General features: G+C 40.5%; 1 protein-coding gene across 1 annotated transcript; it reads right to left on the minus strand.

The window, feature by feature from the left end:
• Positions 1-1,240: 1,240 nt before the first annotated feature.
• On the minus strand, positions 1,241-24,437 carry cotl1 (coactosin-like F-actin binding protein 1). Its single transcript, XM_085991778.1, has 4 exons — positions 24,100-24,437; positions 23,906-23,988; positions 21,637-21,794; positions 1,241-7,035 (listed from the first exon to the last, which is right to left on the minus strand). The coding sequence occupies exons 1-4, from the start codon at positions 24,174-24,176 to the stop codon at positions 6,925-6,927; spliced, it is 429 nt and encodes a 142-aa protein (XP_085847904.1). The 5' UTR covers positions 24,177-24,437; the 3' UTR covers positions 1,241-6,924.
• Between the last annotated feature and the right edge of the window lie 394 nt (positions 24,438-24,831).

Consider the following 24,831-nt stretch of genomic DNA (forward strand, 5'->3'; position numbering starts at 1 on the left):
CCAAAAGCTTTTTTAAACTGCTTTCTCAACCTGCCCTGCCACCTTCAACAATTTGTGCACAAAAACCCCTAGGTCTCTCTGTTCATGCACCCCCTTTAGAATTGTACCCTTTAGTTTATAATTCCACTCCTCATTCTTTCGACCAAAATGGATCACTTCACATTTTTCTGCATTAAATTTCATCTGCCACGTGTCCACCCATTCCACCAGCCTGTCTATGTCCTCTTGAAGTCTATCACTATCCTCCTCACTGTTCACTATACTTCCAAGTTTTGTGTCATTTGCAAATGTTAAAAATGTGCCCTATACACCCACATCCAAGTCATTAATATATATCAAGAAAAACAGTGGTCCTAGAACCGACCCCTGGTGAACACCACTTTATACCTTCCTCCAGTCCGAAAAACAACCGTTCACCACTACTCTGTTTCCTGTCACTTAGCCAATTCCGTATCCATGCTGCCACTGTCCCTTTTATTCCATGGGCTTCAACTTTGCTGGCAAGCCTATAATGTGGCACTTTATCAAACACCTTTTGGAAGTCCATGTACACTACATGAATCACATTGCCCTCATCAACCCTCTGTTACCTCATCAAAAAATTCAATCAAGTTAGTTAAACACGATTTGCCTTTAACAAATCCGTGCTGGCTTTCCTTAATCACATCACATGGACAAGTGTGGATTAATTAAGCTATAGTTTTGTCTCCACATTAATAAAATAATGTTTGGCTACCTACACTTTTACCACATTTATCTGGACATTTTAGAGATGTTTATGGACCATACTAAAAAGAGAAGTGCTGACCTATGGATAGTGTTTACTTGTATGGCTGCAGAATATGGTTTCAGACATTGAAGAATTCAAACTCCTGACCGATGGGAACAAATACAGCAGGATCCATATCACCACAATATGCAAATAGTACTCTGGTTATGTTGATCTACAAGAATGTAAATTTCACAAGATAAGATCTAGCTAGAAATGTAATACTTGTATTGTTTGAATACAATAGCGTGCAATACTACAAGAACAATCTGAAGCACCACTACCATGGCACCTTGGACAAGACCATCCCACTCTGAAGAGGAGAATAATAAGGATGTCAAGAGTTAATGTGGGGTGGGAGGGTAGGACATAAAACAAAATTATATATATGATGTAAGCCCCCAAAGTGTGGACTAAGTGATATACAAAGTCGACTACACTGGCTTGTTGTAAGAAAGACAGACCCAATAATTGAAGTAAAAACGGTTTATTCAGGCCTGGGGAGCTATGGCTCTTGCGTCCCAACACAAGGCTCCAACTCCACCGAATCTCGAGGTTTACACAGTTATACACATATTCCGAGACCTCCTACGCCAGAGGTCCAATCGATTTAAAAGTCTATACATTAATCACTAACTAGGTGTGCCTAACTTCTACAAGGTAACCAATAACATAAGTTTCACTTTTCACTGTATGGGCCTGTGGCCCCTCTGATTTCTTGGAAATGAGTCATCAGGTCATGTGGTTTCTGAGAAACAAGACCCTCTCTCTCTTGACCACTACTAAGTTTCGTTTTTCCAGAAAAGGGTTATGTCATTGTCTCTTTTGTAAGTTTCATCTCTCTAAACTGGTATGGTCATTTCTGCAATTAAACATACGAGTAATTAGTACATTTCATCTTTAAACATTTTGCTGCGCAATTGCGTTCTACTAAGCGTGCCCTGTTACGCTCATTTTTAAATCTTACTTCAATATATAAACAAATTAGTGTAATGGACAGTAAAAACAGGTCATAACCTGGAAAAAGCAAGTCACCAATCAAGATTTCTAAAGAGATAGAAAGATGTTCTGAATCATACGCTCCATTACTTTGTCCAGAATCTGGAACTACTGACCACTCATGACTCAAGCCTGTAGGCCAAGCCAACTCCCATTTCTCAGGCGTTGCCTGTGTTTTCCACGCAACTCTCACTGTTCAGTACATAATGAGTAAACTTATTGAACAGTTTTAATGAAAGACATTAATTATTTCCACCTTATGAGCAATTTTCCTCATTCAATGAGCTGTGCATATGCATAAAGCAGGAAAACTAATCCAGAGACACCAAAATATCCCACCCTCCTTCCCTCAGTCTTTTCTCATGACTAACCTGGAGTTCAATTTCCATTCTGCATTATACAGTAACTGTCTTATTAAATGCCTTCCATGACAGAGGAGAACTACAGCTAACCATGTGTGATGTTTCACAGCAGAGGCAGAAATGCCTGCTCCAGTGTGAAATCTTCTTCAAAGGGGCAAGTGTCCCTTGGGAATCTTTTTTTCTTCTCCTCAGTTTGCTATTCACCTATGGAAGATATCAAATAACGACATGTTTTCCATTGTAAAACACTTACAAAAACTACTCAGTATGTTACTTTAACTAAAACATGAACTTGATTAGCTGTTTTACAAATAAACTAAAAACTGTTATACCTGATTTATTAGCATTGTGTAAAAGGTATTGAAGCAAATTGAGGTTTAATTTGTAATTAGTGCAGTTCTTTCAAGGGTTACAAATTTAGATAAATTATAGGATTGCTCTGGGGTATTATATTGTGCATGTATCAACATGGTGGCAAGTTAAGTAGAACAACTCACTGGCCCTCAGAACGCTAAACATTTAAATTTATTTCACCTTTAAGTTACAGCTGCATTTGTCTCGAGGTTAGATTGAGGTGAATTATGAATTGACGTAAAACAGAAAATGCTGCAAGTACTCAGCAGGTCAGGCAGCATCTGTGGAGAGAGAAAAACAGAGAAAGAGAAACATCATCAGGCCTGAAACGTTAACTCGGTTTCTCTCTCCACAGATGCTGCCTGACCTGAGTATTTCCAGCATTTTCGGTTTTCATTTCAGATTTCCAGCATCCGCAGTATTTTGCTTTTGTATGAATTGGCGTCATTGTTTATGACAATCTCACGTCATGTTTTGCTCAACATAGCTTCTTTGCCTACATAATAGTCACTGCAATCCAAAACAAAAAAGCACTACATTGGATGTAGTGATTGAGACTTTTCAAAAATGTAGTAAAGCAGTTTATAAATACTCTTAGAAGTATATGCAGAAATAGGGTTAGATGTAGGGTGGGAGGAGGCCTTTGTGGCGCATACACACAGACAGACCAGTTGGACCGAATGGCTTGTTTCTGTGCTGTAGATTCTATGCCATTTTTTCCTTGTATCCAAGAACAAAAACAGATTATGCTTAAATTCCTACAAGAGATCAAATGGGTAGGAAAACTTGGACTTTAACATCCAGCTTTAACAGTGCTGACTCAAAAGTTGACTCCACTGCTGGGGGAAGGAATGTATTAACATAATAAGAAACTATACCACAGAAGAGACTAATGCAGGCTCATTCCTACAACTAGTCGCTCTCGAGCAGATTAGATCCTTCCCATCAGAGGACAGAAGGGAAGGAGAAAAGTGCCCATTTAACGGTTTACATGCTTAGGATGAAATGTGGTACAAATTTACTCTGGATCTGACTCAGGTATGCTTTGATCAAATCCGGTGCAATCAATGTTGTTCAAAAAGAACCAAAACCAACAACTGCCAAACCAATTTGCCTGGTCAGCATGCCACGATCACTAAATTGCTGACAATTCAGAAATGTACTGGCACGGTACCATTTCAGAACCAAAGACAGATTACAGCAGACGAGCAGAGCAAATTTATAGCCAGCTTTGAAGACAAGGTCTGGTCTGCACATTAACTTCAGACAGCACACAACGACCAGAACGCAGTCCCAGGTCCTGTTTCAGCAAGAACATTAACTAAGGCAAAAGTAAAACTCTAATCCTTGTATGTTAAGATGTTGAGTCAAACTAGATTGAAATAGGGTAGTAACCAAAATGCTAAAAACATCCACAAGCATCTCTTAAGTGCATCAGCTTTAAGCTGGAGCGCTGATTAAGATTCTGTAAGGGTGTTGAATCAGACCTGTAGTAGCTGAATGAATATTGGAGGAATGCTCCAGCAGAGGCTGTGTAGCTTTAGAATTATAAACATTGCACAGATTCAAAATAACCTGAACAAGCCTAAAGACAAAAGAAATCTCAGATCTTGGCCAAAATGTTTAATATTTTAAACTCATTCACTACGTCACCATTTGTAGCAATGCTCGCTAAAGTCAGTATCCACTCAGCAAAGCTGCAAGGATGGTAGAACCGTCTGGCACCTTGCCAGGATGAGGAACTGCAATGCGATGTGCAGTGACAAACGGCACCACTAGCTGTTGACAACTTGTTTCTGATGTCATTATTGCTTACATACAGCTGGCTAACCAAAACATCCAACCCTTTCTTGTAATACTGCAGCTAAACAGAATTAATGAACTGAACCACTTGCTTGCCAACTGCAGCAGAATCTTGACCTTTGTTTTACTGCATCAGTTGAGTAGTTGTCCTTCTGCACCAACTTGAATTGACTGGTCACAAAAAAAAGCTCATCTTCGTGCACTACACACATCTTTATACAGCACCTACCAGTGACATTGCCTCAGTGTGATCAAGAGCACAGATGATTCTGTAATTCTAGCAGTTTTGCGGAGTGGTTATGGATTGTAGTGAGCACTGCTATCATGCCTCATCCATGCCTTTGTTACGTCTAGACAACCAATCCAATGCTCTTCTAACTGGCCTGCCATCTTCCACCCTCCATAAACTGGAGCTCATGCCTGTCTCCTAACTCGCACCAAGTCCCGTTCACCCATCACCCCCGTGCTCGCTGGCCTACATTGGCCACCTCAATTTTAAAATCCCTCTGTAGCCGCGCCCTTCCCTATCTCTGCAACTTCCTCCAGCCGTACAACCCTCAGATCACTGCACCACTCCAATTCTGGCCTCTTGCGCATCCCTGATTTTAAACGCTTTACCATTGGCGATCATTTGTTTAGCTGCAGAGGCCCTACACTCTGGCATTCCCTTCCTAAACCTCTCCCTCCTCCTTTAAGATGCTCCTTACAACGTCTCTCTTTGATCAAGCTTTTGATCATCTGTCTTAATAGCTCATGTAGCTCGATGTCAAATTGGTTCAATAATGCTCCCGTGAAGTGCCTTAGGATGTTTTACCAGGTTAAATATAAAATGAAAGTTGTTGTTGCACAATGCACAAGGTTGCACCATTATCTGGATGAGGTGTGCTTGACTGGCCGGATTTTCTTTCCCCCTCTCATTTTGTATCCAAGATGGCTGTGAATTGTCCCTTATATGACTGACTGATTCCTGGGATGAAGGGGTTGACGTACAATGAAAGGTTGAGCAGGTTGGGCCTATACTCATTGGAGTTTAGAAGAATGAGAGATGATCTTATTGAAACATAAGATTCTGAGGGGGATTGACAGGAGGATGTTTCCCCTAGTGGGGGTATCTAGAACTAGGGGGCATAATTTCAGAATATGGGGTCGCTCATTTAAGATGGAAATAAGAAGGAATTTCTTCTGAGGGTCGTGAATCTTTGAAATTCTCTACCCGAGAGCTGTGGAGGCGGAGTCACTGAATATATTCAAGGCAGAGATCGACAGACATTTGAACTACAGGGGAGTAAAGGTGTATGGGGAGAGAGCGGGAAAGTGGCGTTGAGGACAAGATTGGATCAGCCATGATCTTATTGAATGGCGGAGCAGGCTCAAGGGGCCGATTGGCCTACTCCTGTTTCTTATGTCTGGGGGTTTTGTAAAGGGGTGGGGGGAAGGAAAAGAGAAAGAAGCAAAACCAGAGCCCTTACATGCATACTCAAACACACTGAATTAGCAGTTTACCAGCTTCTAACGAATCAGTTTTTACCATTAAATAAAGACTGCAATTGTCCTTTAAGTCAGTATACAATTTCTGTTTTAAGGGCTAAAGTTCTCAGTTGATGCAGTTGTAGTGCCATTGACAAGGAAGCCAGAAACAATGGCTGCGATCTCACTTGCTCAACACTTGTCCGCAACAGCAGTTTGACACTTTTCATTGAGCATCAGCACAACCAAAATCAGAACTGCACCAATACCAGGAAGACCACCTTTCAGCTTAAATGCTTGCTCGATTTTAAATGGAAGTGGATTTCCGAGCACAACAGTATCTCACAATCACCACATTGTCTACATTAATAAATTTGTAATTTGGGCAATTGCTTACAACCTTCACTTCACTTCTGCACATTAGTGAATGGAATTTGAATTTGCAATCCTTGAGGAATTTTACCAATTCTCTCAGCAACGTTACAGAATCGAGCACCCGGTGGCATAAAATATTTCCATCACGGCGCAGGAGCAAAAGGAATCGATCACTTAAGTGGATTGCGATGTTGATAATGACCATCCAGAGGACATTCCATAAAGCTCAATCCTCCAAATGACAGGTTACAATTGCTGCAGCAACCATTGCCAGTGGGGAAAAAAATACAAACCCTTACTAAAGTCTCATAAGCACAATTCTGAAGGTTAATAGCTTGAAGTTGTTTGTTCATCAAAAGTTGCTTCAGATAAAAAAACCATGCACCAGAGATTTCAATTTTGAAAAAAAAAATTTATTTGAGAATGCTTCACTATCATCCGTCCCCCCCATGCCCACCACATTTTTTTTTTCCAGAACAAGGAGCCTTGGCAAACTTGCATAGAAAAGTTGAAACAAAATAAGAAATCTTCTCCTGGGACCATTTGGAAAAAAAAAAGTCATGTCAACCACAATTTTAAACAAAAAAATAAGACAAACCAATAAATTGATGAAAAGCTTTTGACTGTGCTTGTGGACTCTTACATGCACCTCCAAACTAAATTAAAGAGGGCATTCATGATGCTGAATGAGTACAAGTCCCTTGGGGTTGATGTGGGTGGAGGTGCAGCTATATGGCCATCCCATTTTCTCCACACCCTATAGCCAAGCAGCAGATGGTATGTTGCTCATATACTTCATTCAAGTTGTGCATCATAATTGGCTCCTCCAGTTTTCTCTAGTTCTTGTTTGATGTATTCCTCAGCCAATTCTTGCTGGTCACAGATGACAAATTCCTTCGCAAAATTCTACAAGACATAAAAAAGGAGAAAGAAACTCTTGGTAAATATTGAAATGAAAGATTTTTTAAGTGACTTATGCACTTGGCACAAGTTCACTCCCCCCAAAAAACCCACTTCAAAAGCAGTTCAATCCATGTGCTCATGTTTAAGTCCACTAGCAACAAAATTCTCAAAAAGTGAAGAAATTGTCAAAATTGAAGAATACATTTAGATGGAATTAAATAGCCTCAGTTGATCAAGGGCTCTGAAAACACACACGTCATGTTGATATATGACCAGAAAGGAGTCACAAAACAATTTAGTTGCAATGAAGAGTTAATGCACATTAAATTGAAGTTCTAAAAAATTCTAAAAATATGGACACTTCATATTTCTTGAGCAACCATTAACTAATCTGTAAAAGCAGCCTTTATAAAAATCAGATGTTAGACAGATATGTAGGACAAATGCAGAAAATTAACAATGGTCACAAAGAATTCCATAAAGATTTTAGCTATTTGTTAAAACTGAAGGAATGTTATGCATTTGTGACCATCTTGCATTGTCATATAGAACCGAGTTTCAGAACATTTGCTGGTATATTAATTCTATGCTCCACGCATTCATGGAACAAACCCATCTAGAGATGTATGGCCACATTGCTAGATCCAACCATACTTCCAACTTTCCAGTGCACAGTTTACACTCCAATCTGGCATATACCACCAAGACTAGTCTTTTGTACCACAATGCTCCTATAGCAGCTACTGTTCATTTCCAGTCTTTTCCTCCAATGTTTAACATCCTTCTAAGGAGGGGATGAATGGCTCCTTTCGCCTGAATTAAGATTCCTTTAATGATCTCTCTCTTTCCCCCTCCCTCCCAGTTTATTTACTCTTCCAACCAACTCAATCCAGCTGTACTTCTGCTGCAATAGATAGCATCAACTTGAAATATTCAGAAACCTATCTATGAAGTAGGAACAAGGGATCAAGTTTTTTTGGGGAGGGTTTGCAGGGGGGAAGAATTATGAAATGGCAAACAGAACATACCAATGTTTAAGTTTAAAACAAACTTTCAACTTGGAAAAATTGGACTGGTTTTTCCTCCTGTACTAAACCCTGTTCTGGGTGGCAGAGTTTAATTGTGTGCACAAAACAATTTAAACTGAGATGCTGTGGGTTAACAAAATATTACATGAAGTGCACTATCTTCATAGAATCCATTACATGAGCAAATAAGGAGAGCCTGAAAAGGTTTCCATTAAATAGCAAAGTTATACTGAACAATGCTACTTTAGAGCATTACAAGTGAACACTGCAGAAATACAAGGGCTGGCTAAAATAGCACTGGGAACAAACGTTTTTGCCCAAGTTGTGGATGTTTGATCCCCAAAAGCAGGTTTCCACTATAATCAAGCCTATAGTTGTAAACTGCTTTTGGGAATCAGTGACACTGGATAGTGTCCTCTTATGGAAGATGGAAAGTTAGGGCACACCGAAAAGGTTTAGTGCGTTAGTTTGGGGCCAATAGTATACCAACCAGCCCAATACAATGACCATAGCAATTCTTCATTGGCTTTTTATAAATTATACACAAACATTTTTAAAAAATACAATAATGCAAATGGTTATCACAAGAAACATTTTATAATCATGAGAATGGGGAAATACATTCAACCACTGTTCTGCATCACAAGTGTTCTGTGCCATTCTTGAATGTTCATTGTAACTCAACAGTAGTGAATGGCACTTATGTTACTTGCATGTTTAGTACTACATCTGCCATTTCTAATACAGCTATCCAATGGTCAGCTCACATTCTGTATAGCGGTAGCAAGTGTCCCCAATTTACATTATGCACATTTTTGACAACTTGACAGTTTGAGGATTTCCTTAGTGTGGTTTTAGCAAATGAAAAACTTCACTAGCTCACTCAAAAAAGCAGGTAGGAACATTGCACTAGAGGATGATGAAGTAGTCAGTGAAATTCACTTCATAAAAATTGGACCACCACTATATGGAAGACCTTCTGCCATACACAATTTCCAAAAATATTTCATAGTGCATATATGAATATATTCCTTTAATGGACATCTGTTACCATTCCTCCAATCAAGGGTAACATTTATTAAAAATAACTACATTGTCATTCAGTCATGAACGTGATTAGACGGGAAGCAAAATTAATCCCAAAATACAAGGGATTTAAAAATAATTTACCTTAAAATGTTTTTCCAAATATATTGTGTTGAGAAGTGGACTAAGCAAAGTGCTATTACTTCACATATACACAATAAATGAAGGAAATTTTGGTAAGTTAAAGCATGAAGTATTGTGTGATGGAGTTTGCAGTCATAATAATCTGTGAATGTTCCGAGTTTGGAGAAAGCATTCCAAGCTATAAATTTGTGAGAAATACTAAGTCATTTAGTGCAAGGGTTTTCTGTATATAGGTGAAGCCCAGTGTTTTATAAATTCAGGCCATCTGTTTTTAGACCAATTTATTATTAGTTACAAAAAGCTGTATTGCAAGAGCCAGAATGGTTGGGTTTTGCTAGTTGAGGCCTGACATTCATGCTAATTTACTCTGCACACTGAATACAGATTGTTCCCCTATAGCACAAAGCATGTATCCTGCTTCTTGCAGGATCCCTCCCCAATACAATACCCAGCTCACAATTAAGCTCCAAAAGAAACAAGTTTTATTACTGGCTATATTCATTTACTTTCAAATTATTAGTGTCCATTTGTTTTCTCCAAGCCACAAATGAGATTACAGTACTCATTACATTATAAAATTTAATACTGGAGAAATATAGTGGCAATTGAGAAGAATGGCAACATTATTGGAAGGTGTGATTTTGGCATTTAAAATGGTACTGCTATAAAAGCTTGTAGTACACCCTACACATGACCCTGAACACTCCAATAAAATCCCATCCCTTGCATACCATCACCTGGCATTGCGCATTAAACTTCAATAATACTATTCATTAGCATTAAATCAATTATACACTAGCACTAAAGCAATTATATATTTGAATAAAACTGACCAGGGTGCTGGTTCATTGTCACAATTAAGACTTCACCTTGGAGAGAGAATAAAATATCCAATTGTTTTAAGACATGTCCCTCACACTTAAAATGTTACACATGAAAATTTCTGTCCCGCCTTTACGAGAGAGAGAAAAAGCCAATTGTTTCCAATATAGAGAAACTTCCCCAGCAGCCTGACCTCTAATTCGCCAGAGGACTCAAGTGCAAACACCCGCTAATGGACCAAACGCACAGAAATTACACTTTGTGATCTTAAGGGACACATTGGCCCGGATTTTGCAGCACGAATAATGGTGACACCATCAGCGCTCACCGTTATGAAGGAGTAAATCGGACAGCATCTTCCGGCGTTCACACAGGAGCAGTTAAATGTGGAAATCAGGAAGTTGCTGTCAATGTTGCCCTGTTCCTCCACAAGCTTCGCTACTCTGGTACCTCGCCAAGAGGCTCATCATTGTAACACATGGAAGAGCCTGAAGTTAGGTACTTACCCACTAAACACTTCAGAAAAAAAAATTAGGGCTTGTCCATTCAATTGTAAGTGAATTTTTAAAATGGTGTGGCAAGTCTTCATTACTGCCAAACAACCTCCCTGGCACTGAAAATTTACTTTTACAAGTGTGGCACCTCACTTTTTCCAGATTTTAATTATTGTTGGAAATGTTTCACTTTTTCCTTTCTTGTCTCTTATCTCAACTTTATTTTCCCCTCTATTTTGCTTTCTGTACATGACTTTACATTGAATTAAATATTCTAACTTGCACTTCCTGGTTTAGACTCTGCGTGTCTCAGTAAAGATTCTTCAATCTGATTGGTTGCAGAGACACACCGTTGTTTGCCCTGCGCACACAGGTCCCGAATCCCCTGTAGTGGGCGCTGCACTGTTTCTGCTCTCCATCATAAATCGCAATATAAAATCCCACAGATAGTCTGTGGGTAAGTGCAAGTTCAATGAACGGCGAGCACCATTAGTTCACCGCTGACTGCAAAATCCAATTTAGCAGAATATTACTTGGTGTAATGCTCATGTTTTTACAAAATAGCATATCCTCCAACCTGCTGTAGTAGCACCATGAGGGGCCAGACAGGAGAATATATGGGAGAGAAATATCAGCTGGACTTGAACACAGAAAAATTCAGGTTCAGATGCGACTCTGCAGTCTTTCTGGCTAGTTCCAAAAACGAATACTTCGCAAATCACCCACTCCTTAAATATCTATCCAATTCTTCTTTCATTTTTTTCCTGCAATCTGCCTCCACTCCTCCTTTGGCAGTTAATTCCATACATTCACCACTCTGAAATACAAAGTATTTAAAATCTAAACCATCTGTGCTCCTTCCCTCTAAGCTTGATCTGGTCTCTGCTGGTTCTCGACTTTGTGGCAAGCTCAAAAATCATATTAGGGCTCAATTCATGAATTCCCTCAAGAACCTTGAATATTTGACTCAACATCTCCATTGAGCCTTCTCTTTTCCAGAGAGAACAATCCCAGGTTCTTCAACCTCTCTACATAGCTCAGCTACCTTAAGCTAGGTATTAGCTTGGTTGTCTTTTCTGCATTGTCTTTAATCCCATGCATGATATTTCTGTTTTAGTACATGGACGAGAATTTTACACCACCTCTAGGTGTGGCTGTACTGGTGCCTTGTGCAGACTTATCTCCTCCTGAGATTTGTGCTTTATCCATCTGTCTATACATCAAGATCCAATTACCATCCCCTTATGGCTGCTATACTCTGCACTGTTGGTTTTAGTAAACTATCCTCCAATATCCCTCTTCCATGTTGTAGCCATTTAGTTTATACCCCCACTTAAATTCCCTTCCCTAGTCTCATTACCTATTATTTGTCCACATTAAATGCCATTTGCCACTCATGAGCCCACCCTATCTAGACCCCTTTGCATTTGGTTGGCCATTATTGTTTGAACCTCCCTCCACTACCACCAATGTGTGTTGTCCACAAACAATGGCTTACTTTGACAAATAAAAACAATATGAACAGCTCACTTTGAGTTCACCAGGTTTTAAAGTTTAGCATTCTATGACTAATGTATTTTTCCCCTAAAATTGTTCCTAAAAACAGAAAACCCATCCATTTCTACTTTCAGACCTTCGCAAGAATGAAAGCATTTTTACTCCACACTGAAATTGTATCAGACAAAAAAACCTTGATAAAGACTTATGCTTTATAAACCCAACAACTACAGTAGTTATGGAGACTATACTCAAATGTACTGATATAAAAATTAGACTTTGACTTTAGACTTGAAGGTCTAGATCGTCCTCAGTAGCATGTGGGGAATGCTCATTTTCCCAGGCACTGAGGGAGAGCAGAGAGCTATTTTGTCACATCTTCACCCGGTTTATATCACCCCAGGATTTCGAAGACGCCTACAAGTCCTACTTACTCTTCCAGCTTCCCAACAGATTGTCAGGCTTGGAAACATTCTGGCAGCTGCTCTCCAACAACAGAGTTCCCAAGACCAGCAGCTACACTTGTGGTATGCTCATCTGTCCACCACCCAGGAATAGCAATATTGGTATGGGTCATGGAACTGCTTCAAATTAGTGTCAAATGGAGCTCCTAAGTGGCCTGAAATTAATGTCAAGTGGTCAGCTCTATGCATCCAAATCAGATCATAACTATACAGCAAATGGAACTGAATTAACAGTGGAAGACATAGAAAGGGACCTGGGATAATAGTAGACATCACTGATTAGATCCCACTGTTCAGTTTAGGTCACATTAGAAAAGATCAGCAAAACTGATCCCCAGGCTAAAGGGGATCAGCTATGAGGAAAGAAGAGAGAAATGTAAGCTGTACACTCACACTCAAGAAGGCAATGGTGGGAGAGAGCAATTAGGAATCAACAGAACATTACTTCAAAGTAAGCCACGAATAGGGCAAAATAAATGGAAATTTAGACTAAACTAATTCCTCTTCTGTATATATGGCATCACGATCAAGTGTAGTCTTCAGGTAAAGCAATGTTAGAGGTAGGAGATAATTGGACCAGGGTGCACAATATAACGCAAGTCTCCATTTAAAGTTGTACATTCTGCCCTTATTTCATATATTACCATTATAAATTCCTATGTTCACACTTATAATGGAAACTGCCTATATAAACCAGTCATGCTGTAATTACACCTTCCCACTAGTGATGCCTCCATGGCCAGAAGGATGTAATTAGTGACAAGTTTATATTAGGTAGTTAGTATTACAAATAGGAATTTATAATGGAACATATGAAAATGTTGGACAGGAATATACCAACTACCAAATCCCCCATCCGACGTGTTCCATACAGTCATGATGCCTTATGCATCATCATCATGATGAGACACACCCTACCCACCCTGGGCCATGTAGTCTTCTGGGAGAGGTGGAAAACCAGACAAATCCAGGCCATTTAAAAAAGGTCTGGAAATTTCCTCTTCAACCCTTTATGGCAATCAAAACTAGTCCAGGAGACCACACTGACCGATTTAAATTACAAATTACCTACCCCTTTTACGATGTGATCTCCACACCAACTAGAAAAAAAAGTCAAGCTCACTCTTGAATGCGTACAGCAAATTAGCATTCACCACTTCAGCTGGCAACTGCTCCACAGGTCTACTATTCTCTGGGAAAAAAGAACCACCCAACATCCTACCTAGTTCTGCCCTTATGCAACTTGCAGAGAGTGACCCCTGGTCCTCCCCAATCTATCCAGTTTAAATAACCTGTCTGCACAATCTAATCCCTTCATTATTTTATAAACTATGATCAAATCCCCCAAGTCTATTCTTCTCTAAAGTATAGAGATGCAACTTTTTAAGCTTATCCAGGTAGCGGAGGCATTTCAATCTTGTGGCTCACCTCTGCACCCTTTTCAAAGCCTCAATATTCCCCATCATGTGAGCAGACCAAAATGGGACACAGTATTCTAAATGAAACCTAACCAAGGTCTTGTACAAGGGCAAAATTTTATATTTTGCAGTGAATTGTCCTGTACCCTATTTGCTTTAGATATAGCTTCACTGCATTGGTTGTGATCCTTAAGAGAATCATACACTACAACACCCAGGTCTTTTTCCTTCACCACTGGATTAAATTCTGTTCCCTGTAGGGTGCATGTATATTTAGACCTGCCCACATGCAAAACACTACACTTTCCCAAGGTAAAACATCATTTGACAAACAGGCCAATGTCCCTAATACATCAAGATCTGCTTGCAGTATTTCAGCATCTCTGCAGTCCCAACACTCACACATAGCTTTATGCAATCCACAAACTTGGGTATCATTCCTCACACCCCCCCACCCCCCAAAAAAAAAACACACCTACATCAAGGTCATAAATAAAGATAGTAAAGAGCAAGACAGATCCGTGCAGGACACTAGTGGTAACTGGTCATGAAGCAGATCCAAATCCATTAACAACTTTCTGTCTATGGGTATTCAGACAATTCTTAATCCACTGCAGTAAATTATCTCCCAATTCCACAAGATTCTATCTTGTAGAGTAGCCACTTGAGGTAGCAAAGGCTTTCTGAATGTCCAGGTAGACCATGTCTACCCGATTACCCTCATCCATTAATTAGTAACTTCTTCAAAAAATTCAAATTTTTAAGACCCGACTTCCTTTTCCAGAAGCCATCTCTATCCAAGTTGCCATACAGGCCATCTCTTATGATAGGTAACCTTTGAGCAGTTTACCTTACCTATTACTGAAGTCAAACTAATGGGGCTATAGTTACCCAGCTCTGCCTCATCACCCTTTTTAAAAATTGAATTATATTAACAGCCTTCGAGTTCGACGATAGAGTCCCTGACTCCAGCAATCTAACAAAGATACAGGGGCTCACATAATCACATCTGTCCCATTTCTTTAAGGCCGCTTGGGTGCATCTCATCTGGGCCAGCAGCCTGATCTATTTTAAGGTTCCTTATTCTAAGATGGTATCCTCATCTATTTTAATATTAACAATTTTACTGTTAACAGCACAACTTATTGCTGTTAGTGTAACACGGTCTTCAAAAGTAAAGATTGATGCATTCATTTAATATCGGTCATACATAGAGACCCTTATGATCTGTCCTAGAGAATCTTTCAATGGCCCAAACAGTATTTAATGGTCCACTTACTCTTAACGTAGCTAAAAAAGATTTTCCCATTACTGCTACAATTGTTCACCATCCTCTTTTCTATTAACCGTTTAGCTGACATAATAGCTTTACTTTCCCTTAATTGTGCACAGTACTTGTCTTTATGTTCCTGAGAATTATCTGCTTTTTAATTTATGAAAAACAAAGACGAATAAGACTTAAATGTTAAGACCAGCCACCTTGGCTTATTCTTGCCACGCACCATTCTTCAGGGACATGCATGGCTTCTATGTGCTTTAATACGCTCTTTAAAAACATGCCATTTATATTCAGGCATCATGACCCCATCCAGTAGGGTTGACCAACTGACCCGCTTCAAGTCTTCTGCCATTTTATTGAAGTTAGCGCTTTTAAAATCCAGAATTAATTGTAAATTTTCAGTTCTGTTGGCCAATTGAAACCTTACAATATTATGGTCACTAGTTCCTAGGTGCTCCCCCACATGGAGGTCTGATATGGAGTTAGGCTTGCTGCTAAACACTAGATCTAGCAAACAATTACCCTGGTTTCCTCAGTGACATGTTGAGTTAGGAAACAGTCTTGCATTATTTCAACAAATGTTTTAGCTGCACATCAGATGGAATACCATTGCACTACAGAATTCCTGGAAAATTAAAAAGGTGCCCATCAAACAATGATCAGTTGATTCAGAAGCTTTAGTAATTTGTTTCCATAGTAACTCATCATGTTCAGGTGCCTAGCCTGGAAGTCTATAATAAGGGCAAGCACATGCAGACACAGAATTAATATATTAGTAGATTATACACCAGAAACAACTTCTTTAGTCAAAAGAGTGATAATGTTTAGATAATCTGTCAGGCAAAATCTTAGAAGCAAATATATTGGGATTGACAAAGAAGTGTCAGCCATGGATCAGTTGGTAACACCCTCGCCTCTGAGCCAGAAGATTGTGGGTTTCAGTCCCACTCCAAAGACTTGAGCACAAAAATCTAGGCTGACACTCCAAGTGCAGTACCGAGGGAGTGCTGCACTGTCAGAGGTGCCGTTAAATCGAGGCCTCGTCTGCCCTCTCAAGTGGACGTGAAAGATCCCATGGCACTATTTCGAAGAAGAGCAGGGGAGTTATCCCTAGTGTCCTAACCAATATTTATCCCTCAACCAACATTATAAACAGGTTATCTGATCATTATCACATTGTTGTTTGTGGGAGCTTGCCGTGTGCAAACTGGCTGCCGCTTTTCCTACATTACAACAGTGACTACACTTTCATTGGCTGCAAGGCGCTTTGGGACGTCCAGCGGTCATGAAAAGCGTTATATAAATGCTAGTCTTTCTTTTACAGTTGATTACGATGATGGGATACTAGATGGATGACATTTCATAGGCTGAATTGAGTTTTTCCAATCTCCAACTACTTTAAAAAAAAATTAAGTACATCATAATGATGGAGACCTTCCACAAGAACCAACGGCAGCCAGCCAGGCCAGTCGATGGTTTAGGGATCATTGAATGTGCAAAACATCTGTATAATAAGCATGAGGAAGGGAAACAACAGAAAAGATGAATGAACTTGCATTTATAGCACCTTTCACATGCTCCGGATCTGCCAAAGCACTCAACCAGAGAAGTAATTTTGCAGTGTCATCACTGTTGCAATATAGGCAAATATGGTAGGCAATTTGCACCAACAGCAATGAGATAAATGACAAGATAATCTGTTTTGGTTGTGTTCCCCAACAAGGTGCAATATTCTCAAATAAGGGCAGAGAAAATTCAAGGCAGGTTAGTTGGAAGAAATTTTGGCACTAAACTTTAAGCTCAATTTCAAGCTCAAGCCAATAGCCTCTTTGAAGACATATACATTATTCTTATCTGTATTTGTAAAGTACAAGGGTGGAGTTTGGAAAATAATTTCTTGCTAATTGGCAAGGGATTTATCAAATAAGGTTGAGTGCTCAACACAAACAGCTTGCATTAAAGCACCAAGCAGTTTCCACACTTGTATGTAACCTTTAGGCTCAATTTTCACCCTGAAGGCAGTACAGAGTGTAGATTATGGAATCTTGTGTAGACTTCAACCAATGGCTTCATAAAATAATGAACACTTGAGAATTCAATAAGCAAATCTGCCTAAGCTTTCCCGCTCCTACCCCAATTTTGTGAGGTACAGCTCTTTGGGTGGGTGGGGGGGGGGGGGGGGGGGGGAGAAAGAGAAAAAAAAAAGAGCGAGACTTGCACTTGCCATAAATGTCACCCTGATCCCATCCCATACAGGAACAAGGATGTCTTGCTGCAGTTGTACAGGGCCTTGGTGAGACCACACCTTGAGTATTGTGTGCAGTTTTGGTCACCTTATCTGGAGGAAGGATGTTCTTGCCATGGAGAAAGTGCAGTGAAGATTCACCAGGCTGATACCTGGGATGGCAGGAATGATGTATGAGGAGAGATTGGGTCAATTAGGCTTATATTCGCTAGAGTTTAGAAGAATGAGAGGGGATCTCATTGAAACTTATAAAATTCTAACAGGACTAGACAGACTAGATGCAGGAAGGATGTTCCCGATGGCAGGGGAGTCCAGAACCAGGGGTCACAGTCTAAGGATAAGGGGTAAGCCATTTAGGACTGAGATGAGGAGGAATTTCTTCACCCAGAGAGTGGTGAACCTGTGGAATTCTCTACCACAGAAGGCAGTTGAGGCCAATTCATTAAATATATTCAAGAAGGAGTTGGATATATTTCTTAAGGCTAAAGGGATCAAGGGATATGGGGAGAAAGCAGGGACAGGGTACTGAATTTGGATGATCAACCATGATCTCATTAAATGCAGAACAGGCTCGAGGGGCCAAATGGCCTACTCCTGCCTTCTATGTTTCTATGACTTTACAGTATCAGTGTCATTTGCATAACTGGGGGGGGGGGGGGGGGCGTTAGAGCTCTGCTTCCTCCGTTCATTGCTAACGCCCCAAGGCCTACGACAGGCTCTGGATGCAGACAGCCTCCATGCATCTAGAATTTCCCCCCTCCTCCATAAAAAAAACCCTTGGTTCTTGGGCCTGTGGAATGCAACCCTCCGTGTACTTACACAGGCTCTAGCCGCCAGGAAGATTGTTCCTCCTCCTTTTGAACGCTGGAAACCCGAGCCAAATAGGCAGCTCTTGCATTCAGCAATCAAAAGGCACAAATGACAGGAAACACAGCAGAGGCCATGTTACATAGAAACATAGAAGCAGGAGTAGGCCATTCGGCCCCTCGAGCCTGCTCCGCCATTTAATGCGATCATGGCTGATCATCCAAATTCAGTACCCTGTCCCTGCTTTCTCCCCATATCCCTTGATCCCTTTAGCCTCAAGAAATATATTTAACTCCTTCGTGAATATATTTAATGAATTGGCCTCAACTGCCTTGTGTGGTAGAGAATTCCACAGGTTCACCACTCTCTGGGTGAAGAAATTCCTCATTTCTGTCCTAAATGGCTTACACCTTATCCTTAGACTGTGACCCCTGGTTCTGGACTCCCTGACCATTGGGAACATCCTTCCTGCATCTAGTCTGTCTAGTCCTGTCAGAATTTTATAAGTTTCAATGAGATCCCCTCTCATTCTTCTAAACTCCGGCGAGTATAAGCCCAATCGATCCAATCTCTCCTCATACGTCATTCCTGCCATCCCAGGTATCAGCCTGGTGAATCTTTGCTGAACTCCTTCCATGGCAAGAACATCCTTCCTCAGATAAGGCGACCAAAACTGCACACAATACTCGATGTGGTCTCACCAAGGTCCTGTACAATTGCAGCAGGGCATCCTTGTTCCTGTACTCAAACCCTCTCGCTACAAAGGCCAACATACCATTTGCCTTCTTAACTGCCTGCTGCACCTGCATTCTTACCTTCAGCAACTGGTGCACAAGGACACCCAGGTCTCGTTGCACTTCCCCTTCTCCCAATCTATTGCCATTCAGATAATAATCTGCCTTCCTGTTTTTGACACCAAAGTGGATAACCTCGCATTTATCCACATTATATTGCATCTACCATGCTTCTGCCCAATCACCCAACCTGTCCAAATCATACTGAAGTTTCTCGGCATCCTCCTCACAGCACACACGCCCACCCAGCTTTGTGTCGTCTGCAAACTTGGAGATATTACATCTAGTGCCCCTAATTTGCATGCAATTTTCATATGTCCACTCACATATGGGCCCATATTCTCCACAATGAGACTGGCCCATGGGAAGGGGGGGTGGTGGGAAGAGGGGCTGGTGGAAGAGGCAGAACACATCCACAAGCACTCTTTCATCTGCACCTGCCCCAGATCTGGGGAAGGAGACACTTTTTTTTTAATATACAGATGAGGAACACAAAGCCCAAGCCAATTGACTTCAACTAGCTGTCCTTTGTCCCAGTCAGGGGTGTGGCCAATAGATAAAACTATCTATAATCATCCACGTTTAAAGCGAGACAGAAGCTGTCTACAAGACAAAGACATATGTTTGCTCTGTAGATTAGCCAGAATGCAGAAGCTTGACTTTTTCCATTTTGTCCTTTTAAGAAAAATGGGTATTTATTTAAAGGCTCCAACATCAGACGCCAGGAATGGGTTTAATTGCTGACAAGAATCAAAGTATGAAAGTTTACAGTTGAATAGATTACATCCTAAATGGCTGAACTATCAAGTAGACTTTTTTCTAAAAGTTCAAAAATGCATTGCTGTATTAAGAGTCAGTTAGATACTATGGACCGTTTCCAGCCTGGGGGGGGCAAAAGAGAGAGGAATTATTGGTATTAAAGAATTGAGCTAAATGGGCAAAAGTGCCTCCCTCATCCATACTGATTTTTGTTTAAAGCTCTAACCAGTCCTTGTTTAAAAGAGATAGTGAACATCAAATTGTTCATAATGATGAGAGGTTTCCATTCCATGTTAGCATCTTTGATCAATTGACAGCTCTTTATTCATAACCTTCTTGGGCTTAACCAAACAATGCAGACATTTAACCACATCGTTTCAGTTTCTGAAATTGGCACTAGAAATTCTTGGGCTAGCGTAGGACAGGAAATGTATTGCTCATGTACTAACTTTGCATCTGGAAGTCTATGAAAGATGATTTCCAGAACTCATGTTTCAGATTATCGGATGATGTAAGAAATATATTCTGAAGATGTACATTAACCCTTTGTGGACAGATCATTTGCCCGATAAGCATTTGTACCATCAGTAACTTGTTGTGCAATCATCTCACTTTTGTAAAAATATCTTAGCGTTAATCTGAGCATAATGGTCTAAGTGTGCTAATAGACACAAGGTGATAGGCATTCTATTTAGTCTCTAGTGGATTATGATATAATTAAAGTTAATTATTATTCCCATGGCATGCTATCCCATACAAGATGCACAAGGGAGCAGGTTTTGATTCATCAGAGACTGTCTGCTAATGGAAACTGCCTTTCTTCTGTGGATACTAGTTAAGTGTTGGGAGAAAGCCTAAATTGTAACAACCCCATCTTGTGAAATTCACCACAGAATACTTCTTAAAATGGAGTCACTGTAGGAGTCTGTAACCCTGAAGCAGTCATTAACATATTAATTATGAATGGAAACTTAAAGTTTAAGGTGCCATTTTTGAAGAATGCAAACTGTACAGTATTTATTAGCCAAGTGATTTACTTGCAATGTGGAGCATCCAGGCCACGTATTCCAAATGAGAATGCATACGTTACACACCACCTCTTCCCACACTTATACCAATAGCCTACTGAATATCATCTTGAACATCCAATTTCAAATTAAAGTAATCAAGCAAACTGATTGGTTGGAAATTAATTTCACCCACTAGCAAGGTTTTGCAAGCTATGTAAATGTTGACCGTGGTCAACATGTTCACTGTACTAACTGTTAATGTGTTTTGAATACAGTACAAAAGGAACGTACAGCTTATAGCTACGGTAGATTTGCATTAACCTTTACCATCCCCAAAGTAGGAAGAGACACCCTGGAAAACCAGTAAAGTGCAGCTGTATTTGAATAGTCTGAAAATCTTATTGGGGTATTCCTGAGCAAATCCTTAATACGGTTATTGCAAATACAACTACTGAATATTTCAAAATCCAATTTCTCCTGGCATCTACAAATGTTAGCGCACAAAACATTGGAATTCATTTAAAAATACTATTGAAAACATCTGGTTATTCCTTGTATGACAAAAGCAGCCTGCAAATTCATATCAGATTCTGTAATGAACATGGCTAGGTCTAAAATAGTTGATTAACAACTAGAACTATTAGTAGCCATACCAATAAAAAAACCTCTCCAATTGGCACCACAACATTTGATTGGCTCATGGAAGAATAGAAAGAACTGCAATTGCAAGTTAATTATTAAGAGCATAGAAACCTATAAAAGGAGGGGTTTGATGAGGTTTAAAAGAAAATGAATTCAGCAAGTGTGAATGACCTACCTGTACTACTTCCTTTACCAAACTTTTATCAGTGCTGACTTTGGCTCTCTGCAGTCCAGCAACTCCATCTCCAATCCAGGTGATCAGAGCAAACTTGGCACGTTTGCTCATGGCATCTCCAGTGATGATCCGATGGAACCCAAATAATATACAGTCATCTGCCAACCAGAATGGCAGTAAATTAGAATTAGGGCAACTTTGAATAGAAACAAACACTCAGCAGGTCAGTCAACATCTGCGAAGAGAACAAATGAGTTAACATTGCAGCTGTGGGCCTCAGGCACTTCAGGTCTCCACACCTAAAGCATTAACTTGTCTGTTCTCTCTATAGATGCTGACTGTCCTACTGAGTGTTTCCAGTTCGGTTTCAGATTTCCAGCATCTGCATTTTTTTTTTTAAATACAAGAGGCAAGATGTGCTCACTACTGAATCAGTCCCTGTATCTAACCCAGATAGAATGCAATGTACAGCTGCCAAATAATGACAAAAAGAATTAAAGTGGTATATATTGTATACCGAAAAAAAATTAATTCACTTATGGGATGTGGGCATCGCTGGCAAGGCCAGCATTTATTGCCCATCCCTAATTGCCCTTGAGAAGGTGGTGGTGAGCTGCCTTCTTGAACCGCTGCAGTCCGTGTGGTGAAGGTACTCCCACAGTGCTGTTAGGGAGGGAGTTCCAGGATTTTGACCCAGCGACGATGAAGGATTGGCAATATACTTCTAAGTCAGGTTGGTGTGTGACGTGGCGGTGGTGGCAAACAACTCCTTTAAAAGGTGAAGAGGTAAAGAGTTGTTATAATAAACATGACAAGTTTAAGAGACTCTCTAGAAGCATTACAAAAATCAGTGTAGCGCCTCACCATAGGAGGGGAGGGCATTGAGCACTTGAAGCAATTCCCAAAAGGGAGGAGAAGGACCTGGGCTCTCACTCACCACCACCTACTGGTTGAAAAGCAATGGCAGAACCTCGCCTTTTCTCCCCACGCCCACCTGTGATGGGTGGAACATGAAGAAAGCCATGCACAAGAGGTAAAAACAAGGAAACAAAAATCAAAAAAAATTCTCCACCAATCTTTGGGACCAACACTGACCATTCATTCAATAATAATAGATTTTTTTAAAAATGAAAAAATATTGAATTTCAAATACAAAATTTGCTGGATCTTTGTAAATATAAAAATCACACAATTTCGAGATTTAAAAAGAGTGCTTTCTATTAAAATAGCCTCAAAGTTTTCTTCAAACAAAAAAGGTTGTCTCTTTAGGTGATTCAAGTTGGCCAATGACGACGGTGAAATCCTAACTAACGTTTGCTGTGCATTGCAGCGAAACCGTTTCAGACTGACAGCCAATTATATCAGTCCACACAATATTAAAAAGCACTGTTGGGAATGGTGAGCTTGAAGTCAGTTGCTAGTTGAAATGTTTCAGTTTTTTTTTTGAAATTTATTACATGTTAACTATTTGCGGGCAGGCGATTGATGTTTAGAGTTTACAATCTACAGAAATAGGGAACCAAAAGAAAGTAGTAAGCAGTCAACACAAGTCAGTTTCCCCAGTCGAGTGCCACACCTTAAAAAAGTTACATTTTATTACAAGCTTTCAGCTGGCAACCCAATGATTGGGTGGTGTGGGGGCTGCAAGTACATTGTTGCTTAGATACAACACCTTTTGCCTTTGTATTGGAATAGTAGCAACGTGTTCTGTTAAACTTGGCAATAAATTATGAACACTTGCGGTCATGATTAAATAAATCGTTTACAAGCACCCCCCCACCACCAAAAAAAATTGCAACACGCATTGTGGTTCAGTTAGTTTTTAAATACAGTCCAGGAACCAAATCAAGCTGGTGTCTTAGATCTGTCTAAATCAATTAGTTTCCCTCTCCCGTTTAAAAAAAAAATGTTAGTCCCCCCCCCTCAATCTGTATGTTAAAACTGAACATAACCTGGTCAAATCGCTACAATCCAACTCACCTATTTGGCAGGATTAATATTGCGAGAGAGAAAAAAGGCGAGCCGTCGACAGCTTAATAGCAAATACCGACAGCAAGGGCAATTTCCACGGGGAATGCCTTGCAAGGAATCATCACATGTGGAGGTGGTCTGACATGAGCACAAGGCATTCTGTGGGGCAGGGCAGGGCAGGGCAATGGGGCTGTAGATCCGAGCAGAGCGCCTTCCGAGACTAGATAGGTGCTGTACGCACCAAGCAAGAATGAATAGAACAAATGGCGTTTACAGTCAGAAAAGCCCCGAACCTTACTTGTGCATTGAAGTTTAAATTCCTCGTACGCTGTGCCTTGTGAATCGGGAACAATACGGTGTCCGTCGTATTTAAAAATAACCCTGGAAGGGAGAGACACACACACACAAGATATGGGTACATAAACATTTATGATCTGAAAGGACGAAGTTTGCATAATTACAAAAAAGTGAAGGATTTGGACAGAAACTAACCAATTGACATCGTTGTTATCATCCCGGACCAGGTTATATGACTCTCTGCACGCATCTTTATCAATCGTCGTGGCCATTTGAACGATAGGTAAATCAGCTGGCTAACTTCAGCACGATAAATCCCTGATCCGAGAATCAATGGAGACAAAAAATAATAAGGTTCTACGGCTTGCAACAGGACTGCTGTTGGTGTTTTATTTCGGGTTGGACTGCGGGTTCCACAATATCTGATAACAGCTCTCAGACATGCGTTAGCAAGCACCCGCTCTGAAGCTGCAGATAAATGCAAGCAGCTTTAGCGAATGCATTTCAGCCCCTTTTACCGGCTTTGGGCGTTGGTGATGTCGTATTTCCGCCTGTCGTCGTGATCAGCTCACTTTGCTTCCTAAAGGCAGATCTCAGAAGTGACCGCTACGAATGGATTGTCTCCCCCTGTTGGAATTCAGCAGGGAGAACGCTGGTTTTGGAGTAAGCTGGTGCCGTTCAATCAAATGTTAAGGCTGCAGAACTACTGGACCAACAGTTTTCTGGCAATTTGTTTCCTTCTGCCTCACAGGTGGTGGCTCATGTTTGGGTATGGTTCCATGGGTGCCCGCAAGCCTTTGGATGTGTGATTGCCAGCAGATCTACTGGGCCACGTCCTCCACCAGGATCAATTGGGAGAAATGTTCCGGACGGACTCCTGGTGGGTCAGTGGCGGGTGGGCTCCCTGCCGGAGGAGCTCGGGCCTGG

This window comes from Somniosus microcephalus, chromosome 6 (genome assembly GCF_052327205.1).
Source record: "Somniosus microcephalus isolate GS21.2 chromosome 6, FLI_Smic_1.0, whole genome shotgun sequence".
In the NCBI taxonomy this organism is placed as follows: domain Eukaryota; kingdom Metazoa; phylum Chordata; class Chondrichthyes; order Squaliformes; family Somniosidae; genus Somniosus; species Somniosus microcephalus.